The sequence below is a fragment of the Hypomesus transpacificus genome, chromosome 22, assembly GCF_021917145.1.
Source record: "Hypomesus transpacificus isolate Combined female chromosome 22, fHypTra1, whole genome shotgun sequence".
In the NCBI taxonomy this organism is placed as follows: domain Eukaryota; kingdom Metazoa; phylum Chordata; class Actinopteri; order Osmeriformes; family Osmeridae; genus Hypomesus; species Hypomesus transpacificus.
Window position 1 is genome coordinate 11,519,131 of NC_061081.1, and position 15,362 is coordinate 11,534,492.

Sequence of the window (15,362 nt, forward strand, 5' to 3'; positions counted from 1 at the left end):
AGCCTCTTGAAATGTCCGCGCGTTCTGAGCTGATCTTGCTCGACTGACTAACCTAACCAGACCCTAACTACCCACCCAGGTTCAGGGTAAAATATAAAGCTGGGCGGCATTTGAGCTTGTAACCAAACAAAACTACGACTGACAGCTCAAATATGCAAAGTAGTTATCATTCATTTAATGTTCTATTTCTTATATTTTAGTTAGGCTATTGTATATTATTATACCATGTATTTAAAAGGAAATGTGTGCACGAGGTAACTCCTTTCCCTGTTGTTAATAATGCATGGATATGGGTTTTTCGGTACTTTGAAGGTTCATATTTGACGTTTTAGCAAAGGTAGGTGTAGGAGTTTCTGTTCCCAAATTATTCGCTAGGAGTGCTGTCACCTGACTACTAGTGTGGCTTCCTGCTAGTTCGCTCGGTTGTTTTTAGCATTGAGATAAACACCAACCACAACGCTCGCTAGCTATCTAGTTTACGACTAGCCTCGGATCATCAAGCCACACTGGGTTCATTAGAGTTGGGGCAAATCTTGTTTGACTACGGGAATGCCACGGAAAAAGAAAAACGGGCACATCCCAGCACAAGTGCCTGGACTGTCAAACGAAAGTTGCAGCAACACGAGCTACCGAACGCACGGTAGTAATGACGACAGGGCCATGGGTAGGGGGAACCTTCAGTTAGCGAACTCGCTGTATCACGACAAGGACATCGTGAAAAACATGCAAGACATTTTTTCTCATTTGGACCCTGAAGTTATTCACATCGTCCTAGCAGAATGTGATTTTAAAGGTAATCCAGTCTAAATCAGGCACAAGCCGCTCTCGTAACTTTTGAGATATTCGGTGTAGTATTGTGGGTCTCGTTAGTTGAACTGGTGTGGTACCACGCGCACGGGGCAGAAGGTTTATTAATTAAGGTCGGTGGTTGCGTGCTCGTCCGCATCATGACTTCAGAAATCAACTGAGAATATGATTATGTAACTAGCTGCTGCATCTCAGTCATCCTTCATTAAGCCACTAAAAATTACAGGATGCATTCAGAGTACTGAGTCAGTGGGAGTGGGAGTCAGATGGCTGAGCGGTGAGGGAGTCGGGCTAGTAATCAGAAGGTTGCTGGATCGATTTCCCGTCGTGCCAAATGATGTTGTGTCCTTGGGAAAGGCACTTCACCCTACTTGCCTCGGGGAGAATGTCCCTGTACTTACTGTAAGTCGCTCTGAATAAGAGCGTCTGCTAAATGACTAAATGTAAATGTACTGCCATGACTATCCAGGGAGTAGATTCAGGAGTGTATTATGTGATAGAGTGAGTGATACCATCACCCCAATACACTGGTAGTTTATACCCCTGATACCCTTGTGTGTTAACTCACGCAGCACTCATTATTTACCTCTCTCCTCCCTCCCCTCTTTTCTCCTCCCTTCTCTCCTCCCTCTTCTTCTCACTTCCCTCCTTCCCTCCCCTCTTCTTCCCTCCCTCCATCCCCTCTTCTTTCGTCCTTCCCTCCCCTCTTCTTTCCTCCCTCCCCTCTTCTTCTCTCCTCCCTCCCTTCTTCTCTCTTCCCTCCCTCTAGTTGAGAATGCAATGGATTCTCTCCTGGAGCTCTCAGAAGCAGCCGAGGGTGTGGCCCCCTCCCCTCCCCTAATCTCTGGGTTTGAGAGGGCTGCTGCCCTCCTGGCCCCCCTGACCCCTCACCCCCCCTTGGCCCCCCCTCCTCAGGTCTCTTGCCTTACCGGGACAGAAGATGACTTCCACCTGACGGAGGACTTTGACCTTCTCATCGACCACGAGTTAGAGACTCTGACCAGCCCTCCCCCCCCCAGATCCCCCTCTGCCTCTCAGCCTCCCCCCAGAGCCCCCTCTGCCTCTCAGCCTGCCCCCAGAGACCCCTCTGCCTCTCAGCCTGCCCCCAGAGCCCCCTCTGCCCCTCAGCCTGCCCCCAGAGACCCCCAGCTGGTCCTGCCTGAGCTCCTTCAGATCAGCGTGGAGACAGGGACCAGAGGCGCCGGCCAGCCCGAGAGAGAGATCGGTGTGGGGCAGGCCTCCAGGAGCTACTCCCCGGTCACCCAGTTGAGCTTCTCCGGGGAGACTGGTTACCAGGAGCACAGCTCATTGCTGGACTTTAGCCACCTGACATCCTCTGAACCAGCTGGAGACAAACACAACAGTTCTTTGGACCTGGGAGCGGCCGGCCGGCCCTCAGCTTTCCAGGCCTACAGGAAAAAGGACCGGTCCATCTCCCCTTCTCAGAACAGGGCCATAAATTCTGGGGGGATGGTGGGGGGCGCCAGGGCTAAGGGCAGTGCTAGCAGAGGAACTGTTGGTGAGGAGCCTTCAATGTTCTGGAATGCAGAGGCCCCAGAGTTCTGCCCTCGTCCCTATGGTAACCAGGGCTCCACCTTCATCATCCCGGTGACTGCAAACCCCTCCACCTGGAACACTCACACCCTGTCTGCCTCGCACTGGTTGGCTCATGGGACTGTCAGTCAAGCGCCTCTCAAACCAACTGCCACCATTCCTAAGTCCTGGGCCCTAGCCGCAGCCCCGGAGCCACCCCTCCCACATGGTACGGCCCGGTTGGAAGGCCAGGTGCTGGTTCTGATGCGGGGCGCGCCAGGGTCGGGCAAGTCAACGCTAGCCAGGTAAAGGGGGCGGGGGGGGGGGGGGGGGGGCTGTTAGGCACCATGAAAAAACAGAGAAATAGCTGACTTTTCAGAGATTGCAAGTGTGTCTTCTAAAGTGTGTGTGCGGGTGTACAGGGCCATGCTGGAGCAGAACCCAGCTGGAGTTGTCTTGAGCACAGATGATTACTTCAGTCGTCATGGAGACTATAAGTTCGATCCCTCTGCTTTGGGCGACGCCCATGAGTGGAACCAGAAGAGAGGTAAACACATCTCTCTCTATCCCTAACCCTCTCTCTCTCCCTAACCCTCTCTCTCTCCCTAACCCTCTCTCTATCCCTAACCCTCTCTCTCTCTATCCCTAACCCTCTCTCTCTCTCTATCCCTAACCCTCTCTCTCTCTATCCCTAACCCTCTCTCTCTCTCTCCCTAACCCTCTCTCTCTCTATCCCTAACCCTCTCTCTCTCTATCCCTAACCCTCTCTCTATCCCTAACCCTCTCTCTCTCTGTCTATCCCTAACCCTCTCCCTCTCTCTCTATCCCTAACCCTCTCCCTCTCTGTCTATCCCTAACCTAACCCTCTCTCTCTCTATCCCTAACCTTCTCTCTCTGCAACCCCCTCTGTCTCTCTATCCATAACTCTAATTTTCTCAATCCCTCTTTTTCTTCTGTCCCCCTCTCTATCCGTAACCCTGTCTTTCTCTTTCCGTTCAGCCTTTAGCTCTCCTATTTTGCTTGTCGGTCTCATTCTGTCCCTATATCTTAACAGTTAACAAACACATTTTTCTTTTCTCTTTTATGTGTCTTCGTCAGCCAAGGAAGCGTTTGAAAGTGGCATGTCCCCGATCATAATTGACAACACCAACATGCAGGGGTGGGAGATGAAACCTTACGTAGCTCAGGTGAGATGTTCTGATGAGACCTAGCTCAGGTGAGAAGCTGACTGTATTCAGACTGCTGTTACAAGTCATATGATGTGTGTTTGTGTGTCTGACAGGCTGTGAAGCACAGGTATAAGGTGTTGTTCCGTGAGCCGGACACCTGGTGGAAGCACAAGGCCAGAGAGCTGGAGAGGTGAGCAGCAGGAACACAACAGACTGTATCATTCTTATTATCATTCTTATCATCTATATATATGTTACCTGCACGTCAATACTTATGAACCAATGAAGTTTGAACCACGTTTATAAATGAATGAAGTCAATGAATTTCATAATATTTCTCTTTTATGGCTTGCGTATGTGTCCTCATGGTGTGTGTGTTGGATTGTGTGTGTGTGTCATGGTTGGTGTGTCATGTCTGGTGTGTGTGTGTGTGTAGACGGACCAAGCACGGTGTCCCAGTGGACAGGATCAGGAGGATGCTGGAAGGCTATGAGCGAATGGTCTCCATCCAGTCCATCATGGGCCCCCAGGCCCCCAGGCCCCCCCAGCAGAACATCACCCCCACCCTGTAAGCCTGCAGCTGAGACCATCTCACTCAGACAGTTAGAAACAGTTGAGGTATAAAGTTGTTGCAGCTTATTGTAGGTAGGTAGGACAATGGTAATGGTTGTGTTTCCCTTCCTGTCTCCCTCCTGCCTTGCTGTGATAGGCCCGTTTCTTCTGAAATGGCTCAACCTGACCTAGTAGGTGAACCGCGATTGGCTGAGAGCTCCAGCCAAAGGGCCCGCCCCTTCTTCTCCGCTCTTCCTGATGTGTCGCCTGTCGGCAGGAAGTCCAGGTTGCCGGGAGACAGCGACCAGGGCTCCAGGGAAACCCTCCTCCCCAGGAACAGGAAGTCAGACAGAAAGGAAGATCCCCAACTCCTGGCAGAGGAGAACCTGGGGGATCTGGATGCAGAACTAGACGCCCTGTTGGACCAGGAAGCTGAACAAGAAGTGGACCAGGAAGCAGAACAGGAAGTGGCCCAGGACTGTGATGTGGAACTGGTGCTGAACTTGGATCACCATGGCAACGAGAGACCCATGGCATTCTCCGAATCAATTGGTCAGAGGGAGAGGAGAGGTAGGCGTCATTGTAACAGGAAGGCCGCTTCCTATAGGCCAGAGCCTGCTGATCTGGTGAAGGACACCAGCCAATTGGAAAATGGACAGGTGGAGGGGGGAGAGAAAGGGAGGGAGGGGGGAGAGAGGGTGAGGCCGGAGCTGTTGGACTTTGTGGGGGACTGGCCAGTGGGGGGACTGGGGCAAAGGGGAAGGAGGCGTGGTCAGAGGGGGCAAGGACACGACGAAGAGGAGGGAGGTCACCGTGACAACAGGCTGGAAGGGCGGGCTGGTCCTGATGTGACAGAGTTCCGGAAACTTCTAGACCTGATCCAGACAGGTGACTCCTCCCCCATGCCCACAACCTCCTCCCTCAACGACTCCAACCTCATGTCCAACTCCTTTGACCAATTAGAGGAGGGGGAGGAGATGGCGGAGGACTCTCACAATCTTACGTCGCGCAAAGGGGAAGACCAAGTACCTGGCAAGGGAGGGGATGGGAGAGACCAAGTCCCTGGAATGGGGGGGGATGACCGGCCTGAGCTACCAGACTGTGTTTCTGCCTGGAAGGCATCTGGCTCCTCCCAGCAGTGCACACTGCCACACAGCTCAGTGGTTGATTCTGAAAGTGAGGAAGGAGAGGGGTTAGTCCTCGCACCAGGCGCTACTGAGACAGGGTCTAAGGGTCAAACACAAGAGGAATCTCTCTCTTGTGATAATACTGCTTCAGAAATTGTGGAAGTACAAGATTATCATGATGGTGAGGTTATCCATGTTGGTGAGGTCAGCCATGTTGGTGAGGGCAGCCATGATGGTGAGGGCAGCCATGTTGGTGAGGGCAGCCATGATGGTGAGGGCAGCCATGATGGTGAGGGCAGCCATGATGGTGAGGGCAGCCATGATGGTGAGGGCAGCCATGTTGGTGAGGGCAGCCATGTTGGTGAGGGCAGCCATGTTGGTGAGGGCAGCCATGTTGGTGAGGGCAGCCATGCTGGTGAGGGCAGCCATGCTGGTGAGGGCAGCCATGATGGTGAGGGCAGCCATGTTGGTGAGGGCAGCCATGAGGGTGAGGGCAGCCATGAGGGTGAGGGCAGCCATGATGGTGAGGGCAGCCATGATGGTGAGGGCAGCCATGTTGGTGAGGGCAGCCATGTTAGTGAGGGCAGCCATGTTGGTGAGGGCAGCCATGTTGGTGAGGGCAGCCATGTTGGTGAGGGCAGCCATGCTGGTGAGGGCAGCCATGTTGGTGAGGGCAGCCATGTTGGTGAGGGCAGCCATGTTGGTGAGGGCAGCCATGCTGGTGGGGGCAGCCATGCTGGTGAGGGCAGCCATGTTAGTGAGGGCAGCCATGTTGATGAAGGCGGTGTAGAGTCTGATGCTGACAAACAAAACCCCAATGCAGTTGATGGCGGTAGCTATGTTGGCAAGGTCACACGTGCTCTGGGTGAGGGCAGTGGGGGAGGAGACAGCAGCCCTGTTGGTAAGGTCAGCCCTGCCCTAGGTGAGGGCAGTGTGGGAGGAGACGGCGGCCATGTCAGTGGAGGCAGCCAGGAGCGCAGGCAGCGGCAAGGTCGCAGGTCAGGGAAAGCCTGCAAGCTAGCCCTCACCTTCACACAGAACTGCCCCTCTCCCCCAAACCCCAACCCCCTGGAGAGCAGCCCTCCAGCAGCACCTCAGCATCACCACCCTGACCCTAGCTTCAACTGTGAACCTGACCCTCCACCCGATCTCCACCCTCGCTCCCTCACCCCTCCTCTTGTGTCCTCTGCCATTGGATGCCACACGCAAACCGACCCTCAAGACTTTGCCCTCCTCTGGCGCCTTGATCACCAAGACAACAACAATCACCAAGACGACCACGGCTCCTACACTGGTGTACTTCTTCCCGGCATCACCGTTGTCCGCAGCAACCCGTCCCATTTCTTGCCTGGGCTCTCAGATGCTGCAGTTCAGCCCTCCGGCTCCCAGGGGGTGCCGTACCGTGCGGTGCACGAGAAGGGCTCCCAGGTGGAGGAGGCGGAGCTAGGGACCGCCAGCCGGGAGCAGAGCCTGGAGATACTCAGACAGCACTTCGGACGGGTCAGCCTGGAGGAGCTGGAGCACCTGTACGACACCTGCCAGCAGAACCTGGACTGGACCAGCAACCTGCTGCTGGACTCTGGAGAGAGGCTGTACAGGGAGGTAGAGGAGGAGGTGATGGAGGGATCGATGGCGTCACTGCTGCGTGGTGGGTCAGGGCTGGAGGCCAGATGGGGCGTTCAGATGGAGGTGGAGACACCAAGAGGTTCAGAGGGAGAAGAGCAGGCGGTCACCAGTGGGCAGGACTCCATCCCTGATAGTGGGGGAGGGATGGGGGTGGGGGGGCACAGGGGAGGGGGGAGAGAGAAGGTTGGGAGTGATGGGTTGGAGGGAGAGGGAGGTAGGAGTGGGTTTAGAAACTCTGAACCAACCCAGGGAAGAAGAAAGTCCCTAGAACAGGAAATGACATCAGAGGTTTCCAGCAGGCAGTCAGAAGGTGGAGGGGGAGGTTGGGTAGAGGGGCCAGGGAGGGGGGAGGAGCAGGGAGAGTCATCAGGAGACGAGGCGACGCTTTCACTCCTGGCTCAGCTTGAGGAGATGGACAGACGAGCGGACGAGAAGAGGAGGGAGAGAGAAGAAAGGAGGAGCAGACTGGTGAACATCCAGAGTGTGGAACTGAAGCTGCCCACAGAGCTGGCTCTGCAGCTCACTGAGCTGTTTGGGCCCGTAGGGATGGACCCAGGTAACACCCGGGAGCACCAAGAATAGGAAACTAATAAAACAAACTTGTCTAAAGATGATTCTGTTCCATTTGATCTCTGAATTGTTTTTATCAACTCACTGTTGTTCTTTAACATGACAAGCCTAATCCCTAAACATGACAAACAAGACAGGAAGGATATAAACAGCTCCATGCTTAAACTGACTTCTCTTCCATCCTCCTCCACTCTCTCTTCCCTCTTTTCATCCTCTCCGTTCTGTCTTCTCTCTCCCATCTCCTCTCTCTCCCCTCCTTTCCTCCTCTTCTCCCCCTCCTCTTTCTATCCTCTCTTCCTTCCTCCTCTACCCCACGGGTCAGGAGCGTGCTCAGCAGATGACTACTCCGTCCAGATGGACCTCGTCATGGCTCGGCTGCTCCACCAGACCTGGAAGGACACCCTCCAGGTGAGGCAGAGGTCAGGAGAGGCAGAGGTCGGGTGAGGCAGAGGTCAGGAGAGACAGAGGTCAGGAGAGACAGAGGTCAGGAGAGACAGAGGTCAGGAGAGGGAGAGGCAGAGGTCAGGAGAGGCAGAGGTCAGGAGAGGCCGAGGTAGGGTGAGGCCGAGGTAGGGTGAGGCCGAGGTAGGGTGAGGCAGAGGTAGGGTGAGGCAGAGGACAGGAGAGGCAGAGGTAGGGTGAGGCAGAGGTAGGGTGAGGTAGAGGTAGGGTGAGGCAGAGGACAGGAGAGGCAGAGGTCAGGAGAGGCAGAGGTCAGGAGAGGCAGAGGTAGGGTGAGGCCGAGGTCAGGTGAGGCCGAGGTCAGGAGAGGCAGAGGTAGGGTGAGGCAGAGGACAGGTAGTAAGTGGTCACACCATGTTACTCTATAAACATTTACATTGAAGGATAAAGTTTAAACCCACATCTTCGATTGTGTGTGTGTGATCCTAAACTTGTGTCTACAGGAGAAGAAGAGACAAGCAGCACTCTCCTACCATCTGCTGCAGGAGAGTGAGTGAACACACACAAACACACCACACATGCTACGACACACACCACACACATACACACACCACAAATATACACACACCATACATGCTACGACACACACCACATACACACTCTCAAACAATTGTGTGGTTTTATTTCTTTCTAAATAAACAAATAACCAGCAAGTTCCAAAGTTCCCACGATTCTCCCATTTTTAACTCTCCTATGTGTGTGTTTGTGTGGGTTGTCCCAGGTTCGGTCCATTGGGGCGAATCACAGACGAGCAAAACCAGACCGAAGGAGGGGGCGCAGCTAGCCCACTTTCTGATTGGTACAGACTGCTTCTCATCCCTGGGTGGCCAATCAGAGGCCCCGGATGAGGCGGTGCTGATGGACCACTGGAGTGTGTCCCGCCCACATGTGTCCCTGAGAGACATCATGACCGAGGAGCTGGCCCTGCAGCAAAGACTGGTACACACATACACACACTATACACAGTCACACTATTACCCATATACCCCCCCAGCCCTCAGTTGCACGTGTGTGCTCCCCAGTGTGTGTGTGTGTGTGTGTGTGTGCTTTTCAGTGTGTCTGTGTGTGTGCTCTTCAGTGTGTGTGTGAGTGCTCTTCAGTGTGTATGTGAGTGCTCTTCAGTGTGTGTGTGTGTGTGTGTGTGTATGCTCTTCAGTGTGTGTGTGTGTGTGTGCTCTTCAGTGTGTGTGTGTGTGTGTGTGTGTGTGTGTGTGTGTGTGCTCTTCAGTGTATGTGTGCTCTTCAGTGTGTGTGTGTGTGTGTGCCCCCTAGGGCAGGACTGAGGCACCCAGGCATGATGGAGCTTCTCTGCTCAAAGAGAAGCAGCTGTTCCAACTCTTCCCCTCGCTGGACACGCTCTTCCTCAAGGACATCTTCAGGGATCACAAGTGAGGGACACACATGCACGTCCACATACACACAAACAGTATACACACAAAAGGACACACATGCAGTGGCAACAAGGTTAAAGTGTGTTGTGTGTGTGTGTATATATATATATATATATATATATTAGTGCTGTCAAACTATAAAAATATTTAATTGCGATTAATCACATTAATGCCATAGCTAACTCTAATCGCAAATTTTTATCTATTCTAAATGTCCATTGATTCCTTTTTGTCCCATCATTTTTTCTCGTTTTGATGCTCTTATCAACATGGAAAAGTGGATCGATTGCTTTGTGCAAATGTTTATTTTATTTTATTGAAAACAACATTGCAATCACCTGGCTTTGACGAGGGGGCGGAGAATTCGCATCATCTGTGTGCTTGGCCATCAAGTGGTATTTCAGACTGGACGTGCTGCGATGATAGCTCAGTTTACAAAGTCAAAACACACAGACCACTTTGGTCTTGTCAATGGAACCATTTGGCAACTTTCTAAAAGTAAATGTTCCATTCAGGATTTTTTTGGCATCCATTTTGGCTTCCACTCGAAATGTACTACTCTTTAGCCAGCTCGCAAGCCCAAACAAGTGCGTGGGGCGTGTCTGTTGTTTTGTTTCCAGTCTAGCTACATCCGGTGTGGTTTTGTAGTTTTTCTAACGTCAGTAGTTGTTGCAACAGCATGTGAAAAAACTACAAAGTTTGCTTGGCCAAAAATAATGTTAATCACGCGATAAAGAAATGTACGCTGTTAAAATGGGTTTGTGTTAACGCTGTTAATAACGCGTTAAACTGACAGCACTAATATGTGTGTGTGTATATGTGTGTATATGTGTGTATACACAGCTACAGCCTGGAGCAGACAGAACGGTTCCTGCGCTTCATGCTGGACGAGGGTCCGGTGAGGACGGTCGTGGCTCCTCCCCCATCCAGGACCCCCAGCAGGGAGAGGGAAAAGGTACACACTCACACCATACACGTACATGGCGTGTAATCTGCAGCACTATCTGTAAAGGCCTGGCAACCCTGGAGCAATTCTCGCTTGCCTTTCTGTGCCATACACACAGACCTCTCTTACACACCTATCTCTATACACATACCTTTCTCGGACACACTACACAAACACTCTCACACGCATTTAAACACCATGCACGGCCTCATCACTGTTACACTACCTTTATTATTTATCAATTGTTTTTAATTTATTAAATAATGATTATCTCTATCTTTCTTACTGCTGCTTTTACCCCTCACACCACACACTTCCTCCCTTGCCACATCAGATGCGCAAACTTCCAGACAGCCCCTCTTCCCAGCATGCCGAGCGGCAGATGTCCCAGCATGCCGAGCGGCAGTACCAGGATGTGAAGGACCCAGAGTACGAGGACTTCAGGGCCGAGGCTCGTCTGCACCAGAGCCGGCAGCAGCAGAGCTTCTCTAAGGCAGCTGAGGCCTACAGGCAGGGGAGGGGGGAGGTGGCCTCCTTCTACGCCCAGCAGGTAGGGGGGTTAGGGTTGAACCCTGGACAGGTTCAAGTGGACACTGCACCTTTAATGGCGCAGTGAGGTGTGGGCCACTGCACTTATAAGGGCGCAGTGAGGTGTACGTCACGTTGTGGGGAGTTAGCTACGTTTTCTGTTCAAAAGGTTTGGTCCTTGAAGGCCTACTTGAATAAACGACACTCAAAGCTGTGTGCCAACAAGGACAAGTCTGCCGAGCTCCCGTCTTTCCAACTCCTTACAGGAGCATTTGTGCAAATAACTGTTGTGACGCGACATGTTTTCATTTCTCTACAAAATGTTCACTAATTGCACAGTTGTATCCAACTTTATATAACCAATTGAACTTCATTAAAAGTTCATCTTTAATTAAAACTTATCTTAACTTTAATGCTGATTTTAGATGGGTTACTATTATCCATCAATCACTCCCTTTGCGAGACACCCGAGTGAAACACCTACACCCACACCTACACCCACACCTACACCCACACCTACACCCACACCTACATAATCTACACCCGAGTGAAACACACCTACACCCACACCTACACCCACACCTAAACCCACACCTACATAATCTACACCCGAGTGAAACACCTACACCCTAACCTACATAATCTACACCCGAGTGGAACACACCTACACCCACACCTACATAATCTACACCCGAGTGTAGATTATGTTCCCCTAACTCATGCAGTTGAATACTCTCCCACAGACCTTCCCCCCTCACACTCACAGACCCTCCCCCCTCCCCCTCACAGACCCTCCCCCCTCACACTCACAGACCCTCCCCCCTCACACTCACAGACCCTCCCCCCTCACAGACCCTCCCCCTCACAGACCCTCCCCCCTCTCACACTCACAGACCCTCCCCCCTCACACTCATAGACCCTCCCCCTCACAGACCCTCCCCCCTCCCCCTCACAGACCCTCCCCCCTCTCACACTCACAGACCTTCCCCCCTCACACTCACAGACCCTCCCCCCTCACACTCACAGACCCTCCCCTCTCACACTCACAGACCCTCCCCTCTCACACTCACAGACCCTCCCCCCTCCCCCTCACAGACCCTCCCCCCTCCCCCTCACAGACCCTCCCCCCTCACACTCACAGACCCTCCCCCCTCACACTCACAGACCCTCCCCCCTCCCCCTCACAGACCCTCCCCCCTCACACTCACAGACCCTCCCCCCTCACACTCACAGACCCTCCCCCCTCCCCCTCACAGACCCTCCCCCCTCACACTCACAGACCCTCCCCCCTGACACTCACAGACCCTCCCCCCTCCCCCTCACAGACCCCCCCCCCCCCTCCCCCTCACAGACCCTCCCCCCTCCCCCTCACAGACCCTCCCCTCTCACACTCACAGACCCTCCCCCTCACAGACCCTCCCCCTCACAGACCCTCCCCCCTCACACTCACCGACCCTCCCCCCTCACACTCACAGACCCTCCCCCCTCCCCCTCACAGACCCTCCCCCCTGACACTCACAGACCCTCCCCCCTCACACTCACAGACCCTCCCCCTCACAGACCCTCCCCCCTCACACTCACAGACCCTCCCCCCTCCCCCTCACAGACCCTCCCCCCTCCCCCTCACAGACCCTCCCCCCTCCCCCTCACAGACCCTCACCCCTCCCCCTCACAGACCCTCCCCCCTCACACTCACAGACCCTCCACCCTGACACTCACAGACCCAGCCAGTAGTGAGGCAGCCAGAAGTGAGGCAGCCAGAAGTGAGGCAGCCAGTAGTGAGGCAGCCAGTAATCAGGCGAGGCAGAAGTGGATTAATGAGTCCAACTCTGGTCAGCAACAAGTTCTTATTTAACTTGACTACCCATTTCTCTTTGGTATGTGTGTATGGTTTGTCTGTGTGTGTATGGTGTGTGTGTATGGTGTGTGTGTATGGTGTGTGTGTATGGCGTGTATGGTGTGTGCGTGTGATTATGGTGTGTGTGTGTGTGGTGTGTGCGTGTGTCAGGGGCGTCTCCATGGCCAGAGGATGCGGGAGGCCCACCAGCGTGCTGCCTCCAGGATCTTCCAGCAGGTCAACACCCCCCTGCTGCCACAGAACACCCTGGACCTGCATGGGCTGCATGTCCCTGAGGCCCTGGACACCCTGGAGTATGTCCTGCAGCTGAAGACCTCAGGTACACACTACACACACTACACACACTACACACACTACACACACCACACACACCACACACACTACACACACCACACACACTACACACACTCTCTCCCTCTCTCCAGAGTGGCAGCAGGGTGTGTGTTAACCCTCTCTCTCTCTCTCTCTCTCTCTCTCCCTCTCTCCAGAGTGGCAGCAGGGTGTGTGTTAACCCTCTCTCTCTCTCTCTCTCTCTCTCCCTCTCTCCAGAGTGGCAGCAGGGTGTGTGTTAACTCTCTCTCTCTCTCTCTCTCTCTCTCTCTCTCTCTCTCTCTCTCTCTCTCTCTCTCTCTCTCTCTCTCTCTCTCTCTCCAGAGTGGCAGCAGGGTGTGTGTTAACTCTCTCTCTCTCTCTCTCTCTCTCTCTCTCTCTCTCTCTCTCTCTCTCTCCAGAGTGGCAGCAGGGTGTGTGTTAACCCTCTCTCTCTCTCTCCAGAGTGGCAGCAGGGTGTGTGTGGTCCTCGGCTGTCTGTCATCACAGGAAGAGGAAACCACAGCCAGGGGGGCGTGGCTCGCATCCGGCCCGCTGTCTTAGACTACCTCAGCAACTATGGTTACAGGTACACACACACTACCTTAGCAACCATGTTTTCAGGTACACACACACACTACCTTAGCAACCATGGTTTCAGGTACACACACACACTACCTCAGCAACCATAGTTACAGGTACACACACACACTACCTTAGCAACCATGGTTATAGGTACACACACCTGCACTACCTCAGCAACCATGGTTACAGGTACACACACACACTACCTCAGCAACCATGGTTACAGGTACACACACAGCTTTCCCTCCTAACCCCCCCCCCCTCTCTCTGCCAGGTACACAGAGTCTAAACCTGGCCTCGTGTTGGTGTCGCTGAAGACCTGAGAGCATCACACAGACACACTCACACACAGTCAAACACTCACATTCTCTCTCACACACAGTCAAACACTCACATTCTCTCTCACACACACAGTGTCTAAAGCACTGCACGTTTTTCAACACCTCCACACTGGTCTACTCTATCATACCCTCAGAACCAACCTCCTCTTCATCCTCTGTCTCTCCTTTTCTCTTTCTTTCTCTTTCCCCTCTCTCCCCTTCTATCTCGCTCTCCCTCTTTCAGTTATTTTGATAGCTGACAAAGAATTAACACGATATGACACTATTTTTTAACATTATTCTGGGTGCAAAGCAAGATAATCTCTTAATGTTATTCCTGTATAGTATAATGTATTACAAAAATATTTTATGAATATACTTAAATTATATCTTGCTATACTTTTAAACATAATTTTAACAGATAAATTTTAGTTTTAAGATGTTAATTGACATAGCTCAGGGATGACTGGCTGCACAGACTCAGTACAGACTATGGTCACTGACGATTTACTATTCCTACTATTAGTTTTATTATTATTAATTATAATCTATGTCTGAATCTGTGCTTGTCAATCAGTCAGAATCTTCATCTGTTCTGAAAGGCAGGTTGGTAATTATTTTAAGTGGAGGCGTTTTATAGGTTGTAGATCATGTTTGATTAAGACAAGAATTTAGAGCTGGGATTCCCTTGGTGTTTTTTTAGAGTTGTCCTGCAGGGAATACAGGGTTAGTCCTGCAGGGAATACAGGGTTAGGGTCCTTAGGGTTAGGGTCCACAGGGATCCTGAGGACCACGAGGCTGAAGCCTCCAGAGTGATTATGGATATTTTAACAGCCTGACGTGTAAAAAATGCACCACCTTGGTACAGCTGCACACACTAATCACAATGCAAGAGGTTTCACTTCTTATGTTCTGTTCTTGAATTCAGGGTTTTACTCAGGTACACCTGCTAGGTAGCAGCAGGGAGGTGGTAGCTGCAGACAGACAGGTAGCAGCAGACAGGTGGTAGATGCAGACAGGCAGGTGGCAGACAGACAGGTGGTAGCTGCAGACAGACAGGTAGCAGCAGACAGGTGGTAGCTGCAGACAGACAGGTGGCAGATACACGTGCTGCGTTCTGAATGTAGACACTTAGAAAGCTGTCAAGGGCTTTGTCTATGAGGCGTTTAATACTTTTTGGGGGTACAAGTTTTAATTTTCTACAAGTGCCATTAGTGCTGTATCTAGCCATAGCCAAAACCTTTTATTATATTTACGTACATTGTTGTGTGTTTATTTTATAAAATGGAAGTATGGGATTTGCCTTTACTCTGTGCTGCTTCAAAAACCTATATTTTTTGTAAGATTTCAAGCCTGGTTGAACAAAGTTGTTGTCTTTCTTAGCACATGCCAAACAAACTACATTCTACAAACTTGTAGAATAAATGTCTATTTTTGTATTCAGGATTGTTGATTTTTAAAGATTTAATTGAAATTGAATAAAGAGTTTTGTATGCTCGGAACAGCAGCTCAGACCACGTCTCCTCACTTCAGACCACGCCTCCTCACTTCAGACCACGCCTCCTCACTTCAGACCACG

General features: G+C 52.1%; 1 protein-coding gene across 1 annotated transcript; it reads left to right on the forward strand.

Annotated features, from left to right (window-relative positions):
• Nucleotides 1-383: 383 nt before the first annotated feature.
• On the forward strand, nucleotides 384-15,295 carry n4bp2 (NEDD4 binding protein 2). Its single transcript, XM_047045330.1, has 17 exons — nucleotides 384-793; nucleotides 1,577-2,645; nucleotides 2,763-2,887; nucleotides 3,439-3,527; nucleotides 3,623-3,699; nucleotides 3,946-4,077; nucleotides 4,219-5,500; nucleotides 5,816-7,370; nucleotides 7,707-7,792; nucleotides 8,290-8,335; nucleotides 8,568-8,785; nucleotides 9,119-9,234; nucleotides 10,081-10,192; nucleotides 10,518-10,733; nucleotides 12,720-12,888; nucleotides 13,344-13,467; nucleotides 13,738-15,295. The coding sequence occupies exons 1-17, from the start codon at nucleotides 550-552 to the stop codon at nucleotides 13,784-13,786; spliced, it is 5,709 nt and encodes a 1,902-aa protein (XP_046901286.1). The 5' UTR covers nucleotides 384-549; the 3' UTR covers nucleotides 13,787-15,295.
• The last annotated feature ends 67 nt before the right edge of the window (nucleotides 15,296-15,362 follow it).